This window comes from Hypomesus nipponensis, chromosome 7 (genome assembly GCF_054491055.1).
Source record: "Hypomesus nipponensis isolate SF chromosome 7, ASM5449105v1, whole genome shotgun sequence".
NCBI classification, from domain to species: Eukaryota; Metazoa; Chordata; class Actinopteri; order Osmeriformes; family Osmeridae; genus Hypomesus; species Hypomesus nipponensis.
In genome coordinates, this window is record NC_140367.1 from 5,271,546 (window position 1) to 5,293,313 (window position 21,768).

The 21,768-nt window shown below is 45.5% G+C and overlaps 1 protein-coding gene across 2 annotated transcripts; it reads left to right on the plus strand.

Annotated features, from left to right (window-relative positions):
- Window positions 1–1,191: 1,191 nt before the first annotated feature.
- On the plus strand, window positions 1,192–16,888 carry LOC146276445 (TBC1 domain family member 15-like). 2 transcript variants are annotated; one of them, XM_084701718.1, is made up of 16 exons: window positions 1,192–1,267; window positions 1,681–1,779; window positions 1,960–2,110; window positions 2,740–2,950; window positions 5,537–5,639; window positions 7,284–7,529; window positions 9,053–9,181; window positions 9,485–9,588; window positions 10,912–11,006; window positions 11,748–11,867; window positions 12,437–12,537; window positions 13,003–13,102; window positions 14,322–14,419; window positions 15,016–15,132; window positions 15,508–15,594; window positions 15,723–16,888. In XM_084701718.1, exons 1-16 carry the CDS (start codon window positions 1,244–1,246, stop codon window positions 15,885–15,887), a joined length of 1,950 nt encoding a protein of 649 aa, XP_084557844.1. In that variant the 5' UTR covers window positions 1,192–1,243; the 3' UTR covers window positions 15,888–16,888. The 2 variants fall into 2 exon arrangements, with proteins under 2 accessions (XP_084557844.1, XP_084557845.1); XM_084701719.1 differs by lacking the exons at window positions 1,192–1,267; window positions 1,681–1,779; window positions 1,960–2,110 and adding an exon at window positions 3,590–3,707 and having other exon boundaries at window positions 2,812–2,950.
- The last annotated feature ends 4,880 nt before the right edge of the window (window positions 16,889–21,768 follow it).

The following is a 21,768-nucleotide window of genomic DNA, read 5'->3' on the forward strand; positions in this document are numbered from 1 at the left end:
CTGAGCACCGGATTCAGTCAGGGCTGAGGCATTGGTGCAGAATGCTAATGATGCTACATTCACTTGGCAGCCACCGGAAGCTAAGTTTACTGATCGTATTCACACAGAGAGACTGGACACTGGGTCACTGTCCTCTTGGGGATGGGGACAATCAGGTGTTTGGTGCAAGCAAAGCAAATTATGTAGCGGTCTATATCTAGAATCCAGTTCCAGGGTGGATTATAGTAGATATTGTAATATATTTGATATCATCATACATCATATACCCTTATCATACATGGGAGTAGTAAACCAAGCCAGGTGAATAACATATGCACAGCTGCTGGGCTGCACAGCCATACTGACTTCAAAGATGGGGTAGGCAATGTTGAATGTAAAAGGGAAGACATGTATGTGAGTGGAGAACATTTCATGGCAGGCCTTAGTGTCGATTTCCGTGTTTATGTGTTTTGTGGGAGTGGCTTTGAAGGGAGGGGGTTTGGAATAGAAGCTAAAATAGCTAGCTTTGCAAAACTTGTCTGCACCAGCTTCAATGTGGTGTTTGGCCACTGGGTGGCGAGATATCAACCTGAGACCAACATATTTGGGCTTGAGGCATCACTGACCTGTGCGAATAGCTATGCAGTCAGTTTTACAGTGACACATTTGTCTTTCTTTTTTGAATTTAGCAGTTTACACCTTTCTGTTCTTCACTTAACAGGAACCACTTATTTAGGCTTTTAGCACTTTCTACTTGTGAGAATTGAGAACAGATTGTGTCCAGTGAGGCTGAACGCTTTAGAGAGTTATACATCAGACCGCCAGAGCCTCCCACGGTCCCCCTGGAGAAACAAACCGCAGTCATCTCTCACCTCCTAATGGATTCCTAGTCAAAACAAAGATTGTTTCCTGGTTCATGACTTGTCTGTAAATTGAACAATTCCAGCTTTCCTCTGCCATGAAGTGGCAACGAGGTGCTGTACGTACATTCACCTGCTTTGAAACCATGAAGGAAACATTGATTTCTAATAAGTAAATAGCTGCTATTTCTGAAACGGTTAGTCAAAATAATAAATCATACCGAATCAATTCGGAACGTATACTTGTGACCGATCTCTATCGGTAAAATACAAAACTGTCTAGTACTAAGATCAATGGTGGGGGCGATCCCTTTACAAAAAAACTTTAACAAAACATGACCATGTGTCACGTGGTGGGATGTTCAGTGCGCGTCATTGTAAACACAAATTCGACATCAGGTGACATGGCGACTTCAGCGAACTTTAAGGTCGGTAAACTTTGAAAATACTTTTTCAACATACGCTAGTCAACCCCATAGTTTAGAAAAGTGAGACGGTGGCCAAACTTCATGGGAGCGTGTTGTGATCCTGCGATTGTTCGTCAATTGTAGCTAAATGCCAGTTAAAGCTGTTGCATACAATTTAGACTGGTCAAGGAAGTGTCGCTAAAGCCTAACAGTACAGTATGTTTGCTAGCTTGGCCAGGTATTGTGCCCATACAGATCATAGTTACCTACTCAATAGCAAATAGTAATAGCAAATACTATTTGCTATATAGCTAACCTGGCATATTTGACTGTGATTCACACCCTCACCCCCCATTGTTCTCAATCGGGAATGGTTAGAGTTCTACTTCCTTTCCTCAAAATTGCTTTGTGTTCATTAACGTTACCCTCCGCAGGTGGTTTTTGAAAAGGAAGGCGTGTTTATGCACACGGACCCGGAGATAATCGATGGACAGGACTCCCTTACATCTGGGTGTCTGCAAGTCATTGATAAAGTAAGAGGGGGGAGGCAACACATTCACTTGTATAACATCAATCCACATCCAAGCCTAGGAAATACACTTTACAGTCTTAATGCAGTTGATAGGTTCAAATGACAAAAGTCACACAGTTACATCCATAATGGCACACTGGTAGTTGAAGTTAAGATACCTGTAAATCTGTCCCTTCTCTAGAGTGGGGAAGTGGTGGTGGAGTTAAATCCAGAGGAAGACTGTACCCCCTCCAGCAGGAAGCTTGAGACTCAGCTGAGCTGTGAGGCAGAGTGGGATCTGCTCAATGCTGTCCACTATAGGAAGAGCCCAGAGCCCTACAGCACTGAAACAGGTTGGCACTTCCTTGGTCGTTTTTACAGTCGTCTATCCATCCCATTTCCCCCCTCCCTTTATGTGTTCTGTAATCAGTAGACTAACTTGTTCCAGTCCAACATCCTGGCTGCTCTGAATTCCAAATAAGTCCTAGCAAGACAAACAAGGTGAAAAGGGCAACATTCCCCTCTCAATTCTCTCTTTCTCTCTACCCCTCTCTCTCTCTCTCTCTCTCTCTCTCTCTCTCTCTCTCTCTCTCTCTCTCTCTCTCTCTCTCCTTCTCTCTCTCTGTTAGCTCCCTTCTCAGTTTCCCTCCATTGCTCTATAGACAGGGTAGTTGCACGGATTCATTTTGAGACTAGAGAAGATAAATCAAGTCCAGTTCCAGTTTTCCTTAACACGGCTGTGTTCATCCCTCCCTTCAAACAGATGTTTAACATTGGCAACATATGAAACTGTACAATACCAATTCCTTGCAGTCCTTTTCTGTGTATGTGTGTGTTTGTGTGTGCATGCCCACCCCTTGTTTTTTGTCTTCCTCATTTACAATCCAGGTGTCCCAAATCAGATGTATCATAATGCAAGCTCCGTGTTTCATTTTTGTGTATGTGTGTGTTCCCCACCTTTCTCTGTCTTACTCCCCTCCAGGTGTGCCCAAGCAGGCTTTTTGTTTTAGTCTGAGTGTCCTGGACTCTATCAGAGTAAAAGAAGAGGGCTGGTCCTACCTTGAACTCACCCTGAAGGACTACAACAAAACAGCCCTGAAGAACCACAGTTCCCAGACTCATACCCTCCACTTTCACCAAGGAGGATGCCAGGCCTTCCTGGATACCCTGAGGAGATATGTAGCACTCATTCCGTATGTATATGTACAATACTCAGTTGTGCCTCAGAATAGGAAGGCAATGCTTTTTTACCTAACCTTGCCCCAATGTGGACAATCTTTGTAGCAGTTCAAACATCCACCAGCAGATGGAGCTATAGGACCGCAGGAAATTCTGTAGTCTTGCTTTGTGGAATCCTATAGAACAGGATACTTTTTTTTCCCACTTTCCTACTATGTTCACAGAATGGCAACCAAAGATAAACAAAGCAAGAAAGCCTGTGTGGACCACTATCCTACTCATCTCTAGGCCCTATAGGCCTTTTCAACCCTCCCCCTGGTTTACCCAGACACACACCTATTCATGAACTCTCCCCTCCACACACTCACACCCATATCTCTTTACCTTGGCCTCCTTGCCCCCATTTTTCTCTCTCCGTGGATCCTGACCAGCTGTCTCCCTCCTCTGGTAATAGCAGCATGCCAGCCTGTCATAATAGCAGCATGCCAGCCTGTCAGACAGCGGAAGGATCCAAGGCAGGGCTTGCCATCAGGTTCTTCTTTAAGGATATGCCACCTGGTGATGTGACGCGGTTATTAATGACCTGCTCCTTTCTCCTCAGGCTTCACTCATGATTTAAGGCCATTTCTATGCTAATGTTTCATTTCTCCCAGTCATACACGCAGTGTGTCCCTGCCAGTATATGAATGTGGTGGTGAAAATGATGGACTGGACTCATGGTTGATGTATAGCGAGAAAGCCAGGAATGGAAGGAGGGAGAAGAAAAATAAGGTGACTAAGAAAGAGAAATGTGGAGAGAGAGAGAGAGAGAGAGAGAGAGAGAGAGAGAGAGAGACGTAGGTAGAGAGAGAGATAGGGAGACAGCTAAACACATTGGTCTATTTACCCTTATCTCTGACCATTGTAGTGACTTATACCTGGCTGGCTGCCTGGCTGGTTAGTAGCCTCTAACCTCAAATGTTTCTCTGTTCGGTTGACTGACTGACTCGCCGGCTGGCTTTAGCTGACTCTGCCCAACGATTTTGCAGGCTGGCTGACAGCCATATGTGACTTGGATGTCACTCATTTAGAATAATGAGTTGGTCCCAAGCACACCGTCCATCCTAACCATGCATTTTTATTGGCTGATTATAACCCATTAAAGACCCCTTCCCCTGCAATTAACATTTACTTAAATACCAGTTATGACCATGGTATATGGATTATGTGATCTATAGGTGATAGATGTACAGTAGATAGTTCCTTTTTCACTCCATCCTTCTCTCTTTTCTTTTCCTCTTTCTAGCATGGAACTAGGGGCTTATGTTCAGTCATGTTCAGCTTGACTCCATTTGAAACCCCTAAGAATGGAGAGAAGTTCATTTGGAGCAAGATAGGAATATTAAAATTGCTCATACAGCTGCATATTATAGCAGTCAGAGGTTCAATAATAAGCTGCTGCCCCAGAACAACTGCTTTGTTGGTATAAGATGGGAGGCTAGAAGTCTATTCAAACAAGGTTAATTAACTTTGCATGGCAGTCTCTGTTTGAACTTACTTTAAGATATGTTAGAACTTTAATTACACCTACCCAGTGTTACTGAAGTGGAAAAGATCTATATTCCAGTCCAGGCTGACAGTGTTTGACCAAATCCTACGCTACCTCATTGTGCAGACACCAGTACCACTAGTTGGGGTACAGTCCCCTCTATCCTCCTTACAACCCCCCCCCCCCCCCCCCCAGTCTCTGTAATGTGATCTTACCTGAACGCTCTCCCTATCTCTCTTTTTTTCCTGTCTCTGGAGAACAACAGCCAAGGCTGGGTGGATTACTCCATCTTTGTGAATGAGAAGATGCTGTATCTTTACCATGCCCTGCTGTCCTTCTGTGTTTTATCTGTTCCAGTCTCTTTCTTTGGAGCCCCAGAGCCCAATTCAATTTCCAGGCCAAAATTGATTTTTCCTCCTCAATAATTCATGCCCGGCTGGGTACTGGAGGGGGCTAGTCTTACTCACAAACACTGGGCAGCAGTTAGCGGATCACAAACACTAACAACACATAGTTAACTCCTCTGACCTCCACTGCCTGTGAACGCAGCTCAGAGTGCCTCAGCCAACACCTGTCACAACACAGGCCTGGGCTGTAGCAGCGAAGGATAGCGAGGAGGATATGCTACATTATGCACCATATGGCTGCATGACCAATTATCAGAGTGTTTCAGTGTGGCCGTGCACCTCACAGGCCCCCTTTGGTGGAACGTTCCAGATTAGGTGCTAGTTCGGAGATGAGCTGGTTTGTATGTGTAGACACTGGTGGGGGAAATCCCAGAACCACAAAGTTTGACAGCTGTGGAACGGGGGTGGTTTGTGAGTTTTGTTTGTGGGATTGCTCTATTGAATGCTGCATTCATCTGCAGTACCTTGGTGTTGCTGCACAAACGGTACACTGCACGGGTCAAATCTGTAAGAATGTGTCTTCCTATCTGTTTTTTCTCCAATCTCTCACCCTCTTCATTCTTGTGTCTGTCTCCATCTCACGTCATTTCACACACTGCCTTCTTCTCTCTCTGTCTTTCTCTCTTTCTCTGCTCCCCCCCGCCCCCCCCCCCCCCCCCCCCCAGGTGTCCCAGTGATGCGTCTCGTCTCCAGGTCAAGTCCCATGGAGCTGCTATGGCCCAGTCCTTTGAGAACCTGCTGGACGACGCCACTTTGGGACTCCTCCAGGTCTGCTCTGCAACACAAGCATGCACACTGCATGGACACGCACAGTGGACGGTGCACGTATCAGACTGTAAAAGACACACACTCACACACACACACACTGGACCTTTGTGCTGACTCCATAAACATCCTCTGCCATTTCTCAGTGTGCTAGGGGCTCCTGTGTTGTCTGTAATGAGTTTGTTAATGAGAGCAAATTCTGTTGCTGGGTTTTTATGAGGTCTCCCTGAAGGCCTCGCAGTGTCTGGGCAGGGAAGGCAGGGGGAGTGTATCCCATCAACACAGTATATGACTGGGCTGTGTAGGTTTATTTGGGGGGGGGGGGGGGGTGCACGCGTGTGTGTCTGAATATGTGTGGATATGGTTGCGGGTGTCATTTTTGTGTGTAGTACCGCGCTCATGGCACACTGAGACATCAATATTTCACCATTCATTTGTTGTCCGTCTGAGACATTTGACTTTGTAAGTATAAAAGCTTTACGAGTCCAACGAGCTGTAAGCCAACTCTCTATTACTAACTAATTCCTGCATAAATAAACCCACACTTTCCTAATAGCGTCCCCAATGCATTCTGGGCACGATAATAGCCTCCACGTTATTTTGATCTGACTATCGAACATTGTTAGCATTGTTGCTGTACACATGAGCTTTTTAAGCGCTAAAAGTTTACCTCACCCTAGCCTCTCATTAGGGCAACGTGTGGAGGAGACGAGTGCTAAGCTAGCATGCTACTGTAGACAAGGCTAGGCTATTACACTGGCGTTTAGCGTAGCCGTGGATCTGTGGAGAGGTTAATGAGGCCTGACTGGATAATAACGCCGGGTGGCCTTCCCTCCGCCGAGGTCAGCGCCGTTGGAATATTGTTTTCTAATGCGACTTCAGAAATCCAATTGCAGAGATGAATGAGCGCGTCAGACTTCCTGTTAACCAAAGCGAGGAGGAAATAGATTGGCTCTTTGTGTAACGGCTTTGATTTTATGGGTCTGTTGTAGTACGGGGGTAAAAAACGAGGGGGTCTTGGAAGCTAGGGTGTGTGGATGTCGAGGCTCAGTTCATATCAGGAGTTAGGCCTGACTGTGTGCATTTGTTAAGATGGCTGCCCTGAGGACAGGAACGATGGTGCTGTGTTTGTAATGTTGTCTACCATTAAATTCTTGAAAAGTCTTTTTTTCGGACTGTCAGATAAAATCCACACATCCCACCTTCTGTGCTTTCATATTAGCACGGTGTCAACGCCTGGCAGAAGTATTCAGAAGCCTGCACTGCCGTGACTTATTATTTGAGCCAGCGTTGCCTACGTCAGGATAAGACATCTCTAAAGCAGCAGGCTACAGTGCGTGCCAGTGCGCTGGGCACGTTCCCACCATGTGGGCATTTCACACCTGATTATGTGACAGTATGGTGAAGAAACACAGGCTCATGGAGGCCTTCCTCACAGCGTGGCAGAGCAGGCTGGGAGAACAACAGACCAAGACTTATAGACCAAGACTGAACCATGAAAACAGACCAAGACTGGGTCTGCTGTGTGTTTGCTACCATGATGGTTCATGACCAGAACTTCTGTTTTCCTTCTTGATGTGTCTTATTTTCATCTCACCAATAATACTATTCCAGCCATTCATCCCTCTCACCTTGTGTGCTTTACAGAAATTTAAAGACGACCCAATAACTGCAACAATGGGAGGCCTTTCCAAAGTCACCCACTACCTCTTTGATGCCTTCAAAGGCCCAGACATGGAGCTCCACGAAGGGCCTGCTGAGGAACTATTCCAGGGCCTCGATGCAGAGCTGCAGCAGGGGCCTGCCAGAGGGTCATCAGACCTGCTGAGTGATCACCTCCCAGCTCTGGACTTTAACCAACAGGAAGAGCCAGGCTTCGAGGTCATCACCAGGGTTAGTTTGGCTTTGCCCAGAAAATACACAATACAGGTTGGAGCAGAACTGTATCGTGGAGTGGATTTTATGGCCACTCAAAGAATTCCTTTGGGTGAATTGTTTTTGTTAATTGGAGTTGACCCCTGGCACTGAGCGTTGCCTTGGTAACCTTGACAGGGAGCGAGAAAATGGCCACAGTTGTGATATGTGTGATGTGATGATGTGTGAGCAACAACTTGACTAAACATAGACTACTCACTCAGTACACACCTACACACACACACACACACACACACACACACACAAAAACAGCCTTGAAGGTAGCTGTGAAAGAACCATGAGGAGTTGAGAATCACTGCTTGTACCGCTCTCACAGCTCAAGTGCGACGCAGGGCACCAGATCTGTAATTTGATTTCGATTGCATTAACCTCTTGGCTCACAACTTTATTACCGGGTGGAAATCATTAAAAAGGAGAGCTAGAAATGAGATCAATATTGCAAATATCCTACTTTACCTTTACAGAGACCTCTATGAATTAGCTTAAAAAGATGTTACCAGACTTTATAATGGTCTGTTAAAAACAAGTTGGAATCCTGGTTGCAGAATACTGATTGTGAGAGCTCTCTAGGTTCTGGTTCGTGGACAACATCCATGAATGGAAACGTGTACTATTGTGTGCAGAAAGTTAAAAAAAATCTAGGCTACGCTTGTTATTTTGGCGCGTGTGTTGCTACTCCTGCAGTGTGCCCTGGGTTGGCGTCAGTACTTATCACTCTCCTCATGAATTATTGAGTCCTCTTTAGTCCCCGGTTCTCTCCCTTATCAGGCCCAGTCCCCATGGAAACGAATCTCCCAGGGTAACACATTTACACACACACAATCACAAGCACACACTCACAAACACACAGGATCCCATGCTGGTATTCAACACGATACTCATACTGTGCTCATGTTGGTTGCCAGTCTACTGCACCTTCTCACTTCCAGCTTAGCCTTTCACTAGTTTCCTGTTTGGATCTCTAACACACACAAACCTTTTAATCTACAACATGTAATTGCTGTACATTGCTTTTTTAAACCGATGTGGTTGCCCAGAGTGAGATTATGATCTTTACATAGACCTTAAACATCTCTCACAAACACACACTCGCACACATTGCAAGTTTGGCCTAGCTCCTTGACATGTATTCATGCTGCACCATGCATTGCTATTGATGTTTCTCCCTATTCCATCCACTCCCCATGTCTGGTGCGAGCAGCCTTGTGGAAAGCTGAACTTCAATTATCTCCTATAGTCTGTGACAGCATCATGTCTCGTATATCCCTGCATGGTTTCCAAGCACTCTATACAATGTTAAAGCCGGGTAGATATTGTATCCCTGGTGAACCACAATAGCTGTATGTTTTTCTGATGGGACTTGTGTTGGCTTTATGGCTGCCTGTGTTACCAATGCTCTGGACTGCTGTCTTCCTCTGGGTGGTATGTGTTTGCTCCCATGCGGGGTAACTGTGTTGATGCCAGCTGTGCTGCTGTGCCAGGTGGACCTGGGTTCCAGGCCCCGGGTGCTGAGGAGGGACCCGGTGACGGAGGAGGAGTGGAGCGGCTACATGGACCAGCAGGGACGACTCACTGACGTCAACAAACTGAAACACGCCATCTTCAGAGGGGTAAGAGCTGCGTCCGTGCGTGCGTGCGTGCGTGTTTGCCTGTGTGGTCAAACGTGTAGCGGTGCTGTCTCTCCTTCTTTCCTGGCTCTCAACAAGCTATGCTGGGTATCCTGCAGCCTCCAGCAAACACAGCTTGCCCAAACACACTGATAGTGGAGGGCAGAGGTTTGCAGCAGAGCCCGCTGTGAAGCAAAGCCTCCGGAACACTTCACACTGCACTTCCTGCCTTTGATATCGTTCACACCTCCACTAGATCCTGGTATTACATTGTGTGTGTGTGTGTGTGTGTGTGTTTGTGTACAGGGCCTGAGCCCTGGCATGAGGAAGGAGGGTTGGAGATTTCTGCTGGGGTACTTCCCCTGGGACAGCACTCTGGAGGAGAGAACCAGCTTAACCAGGAGGAAGACGTAAGACTCGCACACAGTTTTCCAACTCAATATTAAAGACAAAGAATCCTGGTTAGAAAGTGCATGGTGCATGTGTGTCTGGCTGGATCAGAGAAGAGACACCTGTGCACAGAAGTGCGGTGTCCCTCTCTCTAGCGGTGCAGGAAGACTGATGAGCCAATAGGAGGAGCGAGCCAGGGGCTAAACATGTCCCTAACTGGGACTGGTGATGAGGCTGCTGCTGTTTCTATCCTGCCCATCTGTCTTTCCCATAAAGGGATCCTTTCCCCTGCTGCTCCCTGTGCACTCCGCCCTGTCTCAGCTCTCTGTAGCTCTCTCTCTGTCTCTCTCTCTCTCTCTCTCTCTGTAGCTCTCTCTCTGTCTCTCTGTTTCTCTATCTCTCTGTCTCTGTGTTACTTTGTTTTTTTTTGTATATCTACCTCTCTTTTATTTTCTGTCTCTTTCTCTGTCTCTCTCCCTCTTTCTCTCTCTCTCACACTTCCATCTCTTGTCCAGAAAAGTTGTTGTGATTGTTATTGGTAAACACACACACAACACACTGAGGAACATTCACTCGCGCACACACACACCAACACAAACAGGCTGGTCCTCCCGCAAACTTCTCCCAACGGCACCAAACCTACAACACCATGAAATGTTAATAACGTTTGTACCTCGCCAGGTTTATTGCCACTGTTAAAATGATTTAATGCATGCAAAGCTCTCCTGGAATGCAGGTCGCAAATATGAGGGAAGTGCATCAGCCATCGGAAATAATCATGGTCTCAACTTCATCATTTCTTAGAGAGAGAGAGAGAGAGAGAGAGAGAGGTGGGGAGGGGGGATGAGTTGAGGCGGAGAGAGAGAAGGGAGGGAAAAGAGTAAAGTGAGTGTGTGAGAAAAGGGAGGAAAAGATGGGTAAAGTGTGTGTGTGTGTGTGTGTGTGTGTGTGAGACACAAGAGAGAGATAGCAGGGTGCAGCTCTGTTCAGTGAGGTTTATGTCCTTGTTCCAGTCCTCTGTGGAGGATTACTGCTACCATTAAATCACACAGCCACTCATTAGCAAGACGCAACAACATGGCACAACTGACATGGTTTACATTACTCACACACACACATTTCCCTCTATTGATATATGTCTCTCTAACCCCCTTTCCATCTCTATATATCTGTCTTTTTCCCTCCCCTGTCCATCTCTCTCCAAACTCAACTGCTATTAACAAGCAGCAGAATTTTACAATTGCAAACAGTTCTACTCCAAAGATTCTGTTGTCCTTTTCTGAACCCTATATCTCTCGTCATCTCTCTCTCTCTTTCCTGCCCTCCCTCCTTCTCTCTCTCAGGGATGAGTACTTTAGGATGAAGCTGCAGTGGAGGTCAGTGAGTAAGGAGCAGCAGAGACGCAACACCAGGCTGAGAGACCATGGAAATCAGATAGGTACATAACACACACCAAAAAAAGGCCTGACTTGAGATGTTGCCCACAGACAAACCAGGTATCAGATACTCAGCACGGGCATGTTATGCCCCTGCCTTGAGATCAGTGTGGCTCAAATGCACCACGTTTTCTCCACCCACTCTCTCCCAGTCCCACCTGTATCTCTTGAAGAATGTTCTAGTTGCCTCGCTCTGAGTCGGCTCTGACATTTTCTCTTGCCCCCCACTCAGAGGGAGCATTAGCCCCTGTAGAGGAGCTGGTCTCTGGGTGTATGTGCTCCCTGACCGCCTCCCCCCCACCACTGGCTTTCTGTAAATGTCATGTGGAATGGGTATGGAGATGCCAGCCGGGCTGGGAGCACCGCAGAGCAGACAGTACCATTGAAGAGCTGTTTGGGTCCATTTAGAGATGACGCTCTGTTCTTTATCCCTGAGACACACACAGCAAAGGGTTCAGGAACCATTTGTCTGGATCTCCCAATTAATTAGACAGCTTTTGGAGTTCAACAGGGTAATGGTTGCACAATGGGGCACTTTAAGGACAAAGCTAGTTAGTGTGGTACGCTGTTGTGTCTAAAGACTGGGTACTTTGTAGGGTTTCTAATTCACACTTGGCGGATAGATATACAAATAGGTAGATTATTCTTATAAAGTAATAATCAAATAATTTCTAAATGTATATGTTTATTCAAATAAATGTTCTATAATGCATGCATTTGTTGCATGTTGTTCCTTTGGGCAGAAAAGGATGTGAACAGAACAGATAGAACTAACCGTTTCTACGAGGGGGACCAGGAGAACCCAGGCCTCATCCTGCTGCACGACATCCTCATGACCCACTGCATGTACGACTTTGACCTGGGTAAGACCCCCACACGCACTCACTGGATCATTCAACTCACACACTCACCTTTTTGACCTGCTACAGCACATGTGAGACACACCCGAACACACGCATACCTGTCACTTACTCATCCTCACATCTCCCCTCCGCACTACACGCACGCACACACGCGCGCACACACACACACACACACACACACTGTTAGGATAATTCCTCAAGTAATGCACAGAGTCGTCGGATTCAAAGAAAGTACAATGGTCTAATGCTTGCCAGCAAGAAGACAAAGTCTGATCGCAAAGATGGTCTCCAGACCTTGCGTCTCCACCTTAGTCCTTGTCACAAAGCATCTCATTAAAACAAACAAACCCCCAACATATTCTAGTCTTTAACAAATGCTCACCCTTTCCAGGGTGATAAGTTAGACTAGAGTCTAGTTTGGGGGCTCTGTTATCTGCTGACAAAGAATGCTAAACATCTGTATTATTCAGTATAAAACATCACATTCTTAATTTCTCCGACACACGCTCACACACGTACAGGTGGTACTGTCTCCTGTGAACCTTTGTGTGTTGTCTGTGTGTGACCAGGGTACGTGCAGGGCATGAGTGACCTGTTATCCCCTATCCTCTACGTGATGGAGAATGAGGTGGAGGCCTTCTGGTGCTTCACCTCCTACATGCAGCAGCTGGTGAGTGAGTGAGGGAGGGAGGGAGGGAGGGAGGGAGGGAGGGAGGGAGGGAGGGAGGGAGGGAGGGAGGGAGGGAGGGAGGGAGGGAGGGAGGGAGGGAGGGAGGGAGGGAGGGAGGGAGGGAGGGAGGGAGGGAGGGAGGGAGGGAGGGAGGGAGGGAGGGAGGGAGGGAGGGAGGGAGGGAGGGAGGGAGGGAGGGAGGGAGATGGATGACACTGTCAGTCTGTTGTAGGATTGAGGAGAGAGAAGGAGGGGGAGGGGAGAGAAGAGAGAGGTGCGTGTCAGGGGTTAACCGTGTGAAGGTCCCTCGAAGATGACGAGATGAGAGAGGGAGAGGTGACCTTCATGTCTCTGTTTGGAAATAGGGATGAGAGAGGTGATTTCATGGTGTTGTGGTAAGTGGAAGGGGAGCAAGGTCTTAACTTTTACTGTGTGTGTTTTTGTGTGTGTGTTTGTGTGTGTCAGCACCACAACTTTGAAGAGCAAATGCACGGCATGAAGACTCAGCTAAGCCAGCTTGGCACGTTGCTACGGTTATTAGACCCCACATTCTGGAACTACCTGGGTAGGTGGAACACCAGTCACCCAATCAGCCTTCAGGCGTCTCAGAACTTAGTCAAGTTAAGGCTTTCATTGTTTTGATTAGTCCTCCTCCAACTGCTACAAGGACCTTGAACATTTAAATGGTAGTTGTTGGGCAGACACTTTTATCCTTAGAAGCTTTTAATAAATAAAGACTTTTTCACATGCATAGTCAGACACACACACACACACACATCGTAACCTTGGCCTCCCACCTTTCAGATAGCATAGCATTCTCAAAGACTGATGCTGTATTTATCTGAATTGTAGCATTAGCATCCAAACATCCATCTCTATCAACGCTGGGGCAGATAAACCCTTAGACACAGCCAAGGAATTATGGCCGTCTTTGGGAGCAGGGAGATGGAAAGAGGGAGAGAGAGAGGGTTGAAGAGAGGGTGGATGAGGAAAATAAGTTATAGAGAATCATCAAGTGTGGAAAACAGTGAGAGAAGATTGGAGCTCTGCGTGACTGAGTGTCACTAATGAAGGACTGAGTATTATGGTCTGTTTCCTGAGAGGGTTTCCATGGTGCAGGTCAGGAGTTCATCTGCATCTCTCTTTGTCTCGCTCTTTCTCAAACCCCCTGCCTTGCAACACTGATAAGACCTGCAAAATTAGGCTGCTCCAAACACAGTCCTCTGATTGGATGACAGTGATTTATTACTGGGCAGTTTAGAGTCATTACTTTTCATGATTAATTTTCCTCCCGGCCCGTTGCTCTCCACGACAAACTTATCTGCATTTGCTGAATAACAACAGCCCAGGAATTTAGAGAGCTTCCTAAGAACAATAAACAAGTAAATCCAATAATATGTAAATGAAAATGCTGTTATTTATGGCTTTAATTTGAGCAGGAAAGGTTAGATGTAGGAGAGGAAGAGAGGAGGATGACGGGCGGAGGAAGAGTTAGTGGAGCTGTCTTGCTCCCGATTGGTCGTTTAATTTATGACCCTTTTCAAATTATTGACCTTCTCTGACCAGGATAAACTCTAACTCTGAGACAAACTCACTCAACTTTTAAGAGTTCAACGCACTAAACACTTAGTTTAAGTTGAAAGAGAGTCTTCTACACACAGCCTCCATGTTGCTCTGTGGTCCCTGTTAGCTAAAGCTTTAGCTCCACAGTATTACTGTTGCCTTTGTCTGTATTCCTATTGGACAGTTTGTCATGCTGATCACCCTGTGTTACGATTGGACAGGGGCAGAGGACTCTGGGTACCTGTACTTCTGTTTCCGCTGGCTGCTGATTCGCTTCAAGAGAGAGTTCATCTTCCAGGACGTGCTGCGACTTTGGGAGGTGAGACCAGGCTTAGCGATCAATCACCGCTATATAACGACTGATCCGCAGACAGTCCAACCAATCAATCGAGCAATCGATCATGTAATCATTCATTGAAACAGACAGACAGCCAATGGGCAGCCCCTGAAAATACTGATCTGAACTATAGATCAGATGAACTTCCGCTCTCCAAACGTGTCTGTGTGGATGTCCTGGTGAGGGCTCCTCCACTCCATCTGCTAGACTGCTACCGCCACTTTAAATCAGATTCTTTCACACGCCTGTCATCTCTTTCTCTGTCTGGCCGTCTCTCTCTTTCTCGCTCTTTGTCTGTCTTTTTCTGTCTGTCTGTTTGATGGAATGGCCAGTAGGATTCATGGCATCAAGGTTTTGTCTAGACGCAACAGACAAACTGTTTGGTTAGGAATAATGACTGATGAGTCTTAAGACAAAACACACACACTCTCTCATGTACAGACAAATTAATATACTGTGTGTGTATATATATATAATATATATATATATATATATATATATATATATATATATATATATATATATATATATATATTATATATATATTATAATTACGATTGTGTGTTTGTGTGTGTCAGGTCATGTGGACAGGCCTGCCTTGCCAGAACTTTCACTTGCTGGTGTGTTGTGCCATACTGGATGCAGAGAAGCACACCATCATGAACGAAGGATATGGCTTCAATGACATCCTCAAGGTAGAAGTGTGTGTGTGTAGGCTGTTACCATGGTTATTGTTCAGGCCTTCTAATTGAGGGATAGATTATGATGGTAGGAAGCATGGGTGAGAAAGAGAAGGAAAAAAGGAGACAAGAGAATATTTTGTAGAAAAAGTGAGACTTCATACTGAGTTGAGCCCAGATAAAAAGTGATGATTAATCATCACTTTGGTGATGTGGCATATGTTCCAAGAACTGAACGTAAGAGCGCTCCCACAATCTCATTCATTCATTTCAGCGGTCTGGTGACTTGTATCAGGAGGAGATGGTCTTAACAGGGTATACAGTATGTTGTTCCCTATATGTACAGTGTAGAATATGACTAGCTTTTTAATGATGTATGTTTGTGTTCAGCACATCAATGACCTGGCAATGAAGCTGGACTTGGAGGTGGTTTTGGCCAGGGCCGAGGTCTTCTATGAGCAGCTCAGCTCCTGTGAGGTATGGAGGATCCAGGAACAACATCCAGGACTTAGACACCTGACCACTGCTGAACGGCTTACAAGCTTTGTTCTTGATTATCTGCACTATTATGTCGTTTGCTAAATGAACATATGTAAATGTTATAGGACATCTCAGTGGTGGAGATCCTGGGTTTGGACAAAGAACCAGAATCAACAGAACAAGTCCAGACACCAAGGCCCCCTGAAGCACAGACACCAGGGACAGGCGGGCAAGAGGTTCCAGAACCTTCTCAGTCCACAGAACTGGGCTTTCCAGAACGATCCACATAGCAACAGGATCCGGTCGCTGACCGCACCCCGGAAAGCAGCACTCCTCTCCGCGAGGCGGGAAGCGACATCTACAAACTAGCCTACATATCATAGCACCGTCCTCCAGCACACCTCCTTACTCTCCCAGACAGAGACTGGTGCCGTGGGTTGCCAAGAAGAGGAATATCTTTTCACTGTTCAGATTTATTATTAGAAGATTCTGATTGGTGGTAATGTCCTGTCAGTCATCCATTCAGCTAGCCATCCAGAGATTCTGTCAGTGGGCAGTTAGACTTCAACTCCCCATTGGTAGAAAAACTTTTTAGTCACGTGTTATGCTCCAAAATGGCCCAAGTGCATGTGTTTGTGTGTGATTTATCTGAAAGGTAAAGGAGAATGTGGGTAATGATTGATTGGTTAGTTGTGTGTGTGTATAGGGGTTTGGTTGTATAGCCTTATGATTACTCTGCTATAATCTCAGGGACTCCTTGTGAAATGATGAGTGCAATTTCTTGAGACTCTGTCTCCTAGGGTTTGAAAAGCGATATGTGACAGGACTGTGTGCTCAGCATTATCGTGTCTTGTCAGTCCGCCTGAGTGGTGTGCTGTCTGTTTTGTCCTTCCCTCTTTCAGTCTTGATTGGAAAAAACATCCCCAACCAATCGAGTGTACTTTTGTCCATGTTCTGTACCTACAGATATTTTTCACATCTGTTTGTGATACACACATCCTTAAGAATGTCGTCACCTAGAATACATTTGTGTGCATGTGTGTATATGCGTGTGTGACTTAAGTCTGAAAAATAATGCTGTTTCATCTCTTTGTATGGAAAAATGCTTTTATATTCACAAATATATTTATATTTCTAGTCTTTGCAAATAATAGGTAGATATATTGTACGGTACGTGGATATATTGTAAATGTTTTATTTTGAGATTCCTAAATTGTTCCCCTCAAAAGAACAGCTGTTCATACCATAGTGTTTTTCTAAAATACAAATGTATTAAATAAGGAATACAATACCTACCATGTCATTGTGTTTGGCCAACCCATTTAGCCTGGGTACATCTAGACTGAATCAATTTTCCGTTTACAAAAAGCATTGCACTGACTAACACACACCCATACACCCACACCAACACATTCAGTGAAGCCCTTGAGCTGTGTCTCAGCCAGCCAGCCAGGCAGGCAGGTGTGTGTAGTGGTGTGTGTAGTGTCCTGAGTGGAACAGCTAGCCGGGGGGGTTCTATTAAGCTGCATTAGGCAGGAGAGGTATTGTAGCATACACAACGGCAGCCTGTAGCTGTTGTTGTCCATGCAGTAATGGCTCATATGCTTCGTGTGTATCCCTCAACTCCAGGTGGAGGAGAGAGGTGGCTACAGTCCCAGCCCTCCAGCCCATACTCCCTCTGGCCCCCTCCCTCCCTCCCTCCCTCCCTCTGAGTCCTCACCCACCTCTGTGCGTCTCTTCCAACCTCCCCAGACATGTCCTTCAGCTCACCCTGTGTGTTTCTGGCTCAGCAGCAACAGATGATGGAAGAGAGTCTGATCTTTGACTGGGGCCAAAACCAAACATACCCTATGGCCAGGTTCCTGTCGAGACCAGACATGGTAATGTGATTTCCCTTCCCAGATTCCATGTGATGGATGATACCTAGGCTGAATATTACCCACCCCATGATAGCCTGGAATGGTACAATCTCTATTAGTTTAATGGCCAGTGTTCTATCTTGGTTCATTGAACAGGTATGTTTTCCTCCTTCGCATAAACACAAGAGGCAGCAGGCAGCAGGCAGACAGCCTTGTTTTAGAAGAACAGAACTGACACCAATCTGTCAAAAGAGATGCCGAGATCAACAGCTAACAACACAGTGAAGCTCAGCGCAATTACATCTACCTCCGTCAGACTCAGTTTCTGTAAACCCTACAGGTCTGTAGAGGGAAACACTTGGTGTGTATCCTGTCTGTACTAATGTCAGAGGTATTTAGAAGATATGAAAGACCATGACACCTGCCAGTCAAGCTGCGTAGGCCTACTTCATACAATAAGCCTTTATATTTTAAATCAGTGGCAAGCACTGGGGCAAACAAAAATATAGAATTGTCAATGGTAATATCTAATATATTTTTATAATATATAAAAAGTATTACGCAATATGCACTGTTTTCCAGTGTGGCAGCTAGTGCTCTATCTATTCAGCAGGTCCCAGCTGGGGAAATCTTTTTCATTTGGTAGCACAAAATAGGCAGTTCGGTCATAAATTCGTTTTTTTGCATCAACAAATATGTGTATTCGCCAATCTGAAATCAACGGGCTGTTTGGTAACATTCGGAATTGATTATGTTTTAAGTAAAATGTAAAAAAAAAAAAAAAGAATGGTTCACAACGTTGAATGAGATGACGAAGGATATTTAAAGCAATTACAAAAATCGACTATTCTTCTCGGATGTTAAAACTAAAACGCTAAACCCGTCTAATCCAAAACGTCAGTGGGGCTTATCTTCCGCTGGGCAGCGGCAGCATGACCTCGAGAAGGGAACAACGTTCTTAGAAACCTTATAATTTGTAGCTTACAGTTTTAATTATAGCCTTCCTTAATTTCATTAATTTCAAAAGTAGTAAGCATACAGTATTTAAACCGGAGCTTCATACAGTCTGGTGTTTTCAGTTTGACAGCACATTGAGGCCCAGCGGAGCGAAGGCATTTTTCCAGACATCTACGAATCTATGATGTGATTGATATGAAATTGGGGAATATACTGTAGACCTAGTTATGTTGCTGTGAGTGAGGGGAGGCTAACTTAAGTATGCGTGTACACTGATGCAAAAATATGCGCTTGGCAAACGTATTTACCGCCACTGAGGAGTGTGTCACAGTTGCCGGGTGTTTTGTGGCGAGTGGCAGGGAATTGAAGACGAGTGATTGGTTGCCATTCAAATGTGTCACATGCTCGTGTGATCTTACCTCGAATATAATGGCTTTCACATGCGGCTGGCTCTAGAGATTGTAATGGGTTCTGTTGTTGACAGTGTTTTACAATGACTAGTGAGAGGAGTTTAAATCTTCATAAATTTAAAAAGGCCTTTGCACCATCCTTTTTTTTCTCTGACACATCCCCATATAGGCCTACTAGAGCACCGTATTGTATGGCTTCCTATTTTTCTGTGCAAGGTAAATTGATTAATATTCCTTGTCGACTTTTTTTTTGTGGTAAGATACTATAACCTCAGCAGGCGAAGGCTGAAGTATTGTAATGGTTCTGTCAGTCTTAGCGGATGGAAGGGAAACGAGGAAGAATAGTATCTTGTTATCGCTCTTCTCAGTGTCAATGCCTAGGTTAATTTTAGCACCGTTTCATCTGACTTTTGAGGGCCTTACATAGACGAAGGCAGGCGTGGATTTAGACGGGCTCACTTGCATGCGCACAGATACACGCACACACACACACACACCCCTTCTGCCATATAGAACCATCTGGTGACACTTTTGACATGTATTAATTATTTATTAGGCTCCTTCGTGCTTTTATTTATTTTGCCTGCGGGAGTTTTTAGATGATTAGGGGTGTAAAAAAAATCATAATTCCTCAAACATATGAAATTCTTTATAGCATTCAACATGTTCTGAGTATGGTATGAAGACATCACATTAAAAGAGAGCGGATAGAACTGACTGCAAAGCTAATTACATATAAAGAATGTTCTATCTGTGAGTCCTCTTAAGTGTGAGGATTGGTGGTATCATAGTGCTGTCTGTCCATGTTTAATACCAGCGGAGGCCAGCCTTGACTGGTGAAGTCCTGTCTTTTCAGGAAACCCAAGTCTTTGAGAGAATCCTCAGCAAGGTTAGTCTGTGTCCATCAAAAACACACAGCAGTGATGTAACATGGCGCAATCATGACGTGCACACACACGCACACAGACATACACACGCACACAGCCATACACACACACACACACACACACACACACACACACACACACACACACAGACACATCAGAGCTGCTAGAGACTGACTGAAGAGAATCACACTCTGCTGGAGGCCTAAGGCATCCCGAAACACATCCCTCTTGCTGGCCTCCTTACACACACACACACACACACACACACACACACACAGTTAACTGTGAATCCTGATCTAGCTGCAGGTATCAGCTCAGCTGGCAGTAGATAGAGGTGCTGTAAGAATGAATGGTCTGGACTGGGTGCTACTGAGAGCTAGAAACAAGGGATCTGATGGCAGAGTCAGATACAGGCTGTTAGACAAGGACATCTTGGCCTCTTATCAAGACTTTCTTTCTGACCACAGATGAGGGGAGACATATCTTCTGGCTTCTCCATAGGTTTGTCTGTATAAGTCTGTATTCTGTGTAGTGGTCTTCTACGTATTTCAGTGCTCCACCAAACTGAGATCAATTTGCGCTTTGTTTGTCTCGTTATACTGTCACTGTTCCAATCGGCAGGCAGCTGTAGTCAGCGAGGAACTGTCACAAATATACAGGCCTTTATACAGCCTCAGCTACCCACACACTAGCCCACACACACACTGATACACAAACAGATGCTTTACTGAGTCAGGCCTCATTATGTGTGTGTCCAGTTCTCAGCAAGAGCTGACATCTCCTTACCTGGCATCTGTAATTGCCCAGGTAGATCTGGTAGGTGTGTGCAAGTGTGTGTGTGCATCTAGATAAATGGCAATGCATGCAAGTCAATCATGCCAGTCCTGTGGCGAAATCTTTCCGTTGGTATGTGCTCTAATGAACTGATCAGCTGCTTTAGATTAGACCACCTACTGATATCCTTCCTAGCACCTGTATACATGTCGTATCCTCTCTTCTCCTCCTTTTATCCCCTCTCCTTCCCTCTCTTTATCATTTCCTTCCTTCCCTCTCTTCTTCTCTCCTTTCCTTCCTTCCTTCCCTCTCTTCCCCCCTCCTCTCCTTCCTTCCTTCCTTCCCTCTCTTCCCCCCTCCTCTCCCTCCTTCCTTCCCTCTCTTTCCCGCTTCTCTCATTATTTTCCAGAGAACACCATTCAGTCAGAAATGTCAGGAACGAGAGCACCCATGGGAATGGAGGCACTTATGTCCGCTGCCAAACCCTGGAATCATCTGGGTCTTTTCTACCTTGGTCTCTCCATTCTCATCTCTTTATCTTACCTCAACGTTTTCTTTTCCCAGAGGTTATGTGTGTCCTACCTTCAGATGCATTGTTCGTATCTGAGCGCTACCCTGCCTTAAACACTTACCTCTTCTCACACATACACACACTCACTGAATCATGCACAAATGCACAACAAAAAGACAAATATAAACTGCTACACTGCTTCTTTCTTCTTGTTCTTGTGTAAGGGGTAGACAATGTCTGCTCCATAGTTTGGCATCCCTATGGTAAAGACTGTGAGTAGAGGTTAGACTGGGGCGTGTGTGAAGATAGAGGTGTGAAGAGGTTCTCCCTGCAGAGAAAGCTCTCAGTACAGTCTCACTGGAGCCAATCAGATTGGCAGATGGGTGTGCAGCGCTCTCCCAGTGTGTGGGGGTTGCTGTGAATGCATTCTGGCGTGTGTGTGCTTCCGTTCTCACCCTGAACGGGTTGAGGACTAGGACTGCAGAGAGCTTTGGAGAGACCAGGAATCGAAATAACACGAGTTATGTTGAAAACCCCTTGGAGAAGAACAAATTAATTCACCATAAACAAGCAAGCCCATTTGTTTCACACACTGTCTTAGGCATCGGATTTACCATTTCTTACAGTATGACATTGCCACGTCTCAATGCTTTGATTATGTGGAGAGCAGAGATTCAAATTTGTGGGAGAGAATTTGGGAGAGAATATCCTCAGGGCTGCTATGCGTGCATTGGATCCTACACAAGACATTACCCACTACTGATATGTTCATG

What these genes read in the sequence shown, in the direction of transcription:
- LOC146276445 (XM_084701718.1), top strand. Translation starts at nt 1,244, where the DNA reads ATGGCGACTTCAGCGAACTTTAAG. An exon ending in ACGTGCTGCGACTTTGGGAG is followed by an intron (nt 14,420 to 15,015) that starts GTGAGACCAGGC and finishes TGTGTGTGTCAG; the next exon opens with GTCATGTGGACAGGCCTGCC. An exon ending in GCTTCAATGACATCCTCAAG is followed by an intron (nt 15,133 to 15,507) that starts GTAGAAGTGTGT and finishes GTTTGTGTTCAG; the next exon opens with CACATCAATGACCTGGCAAT.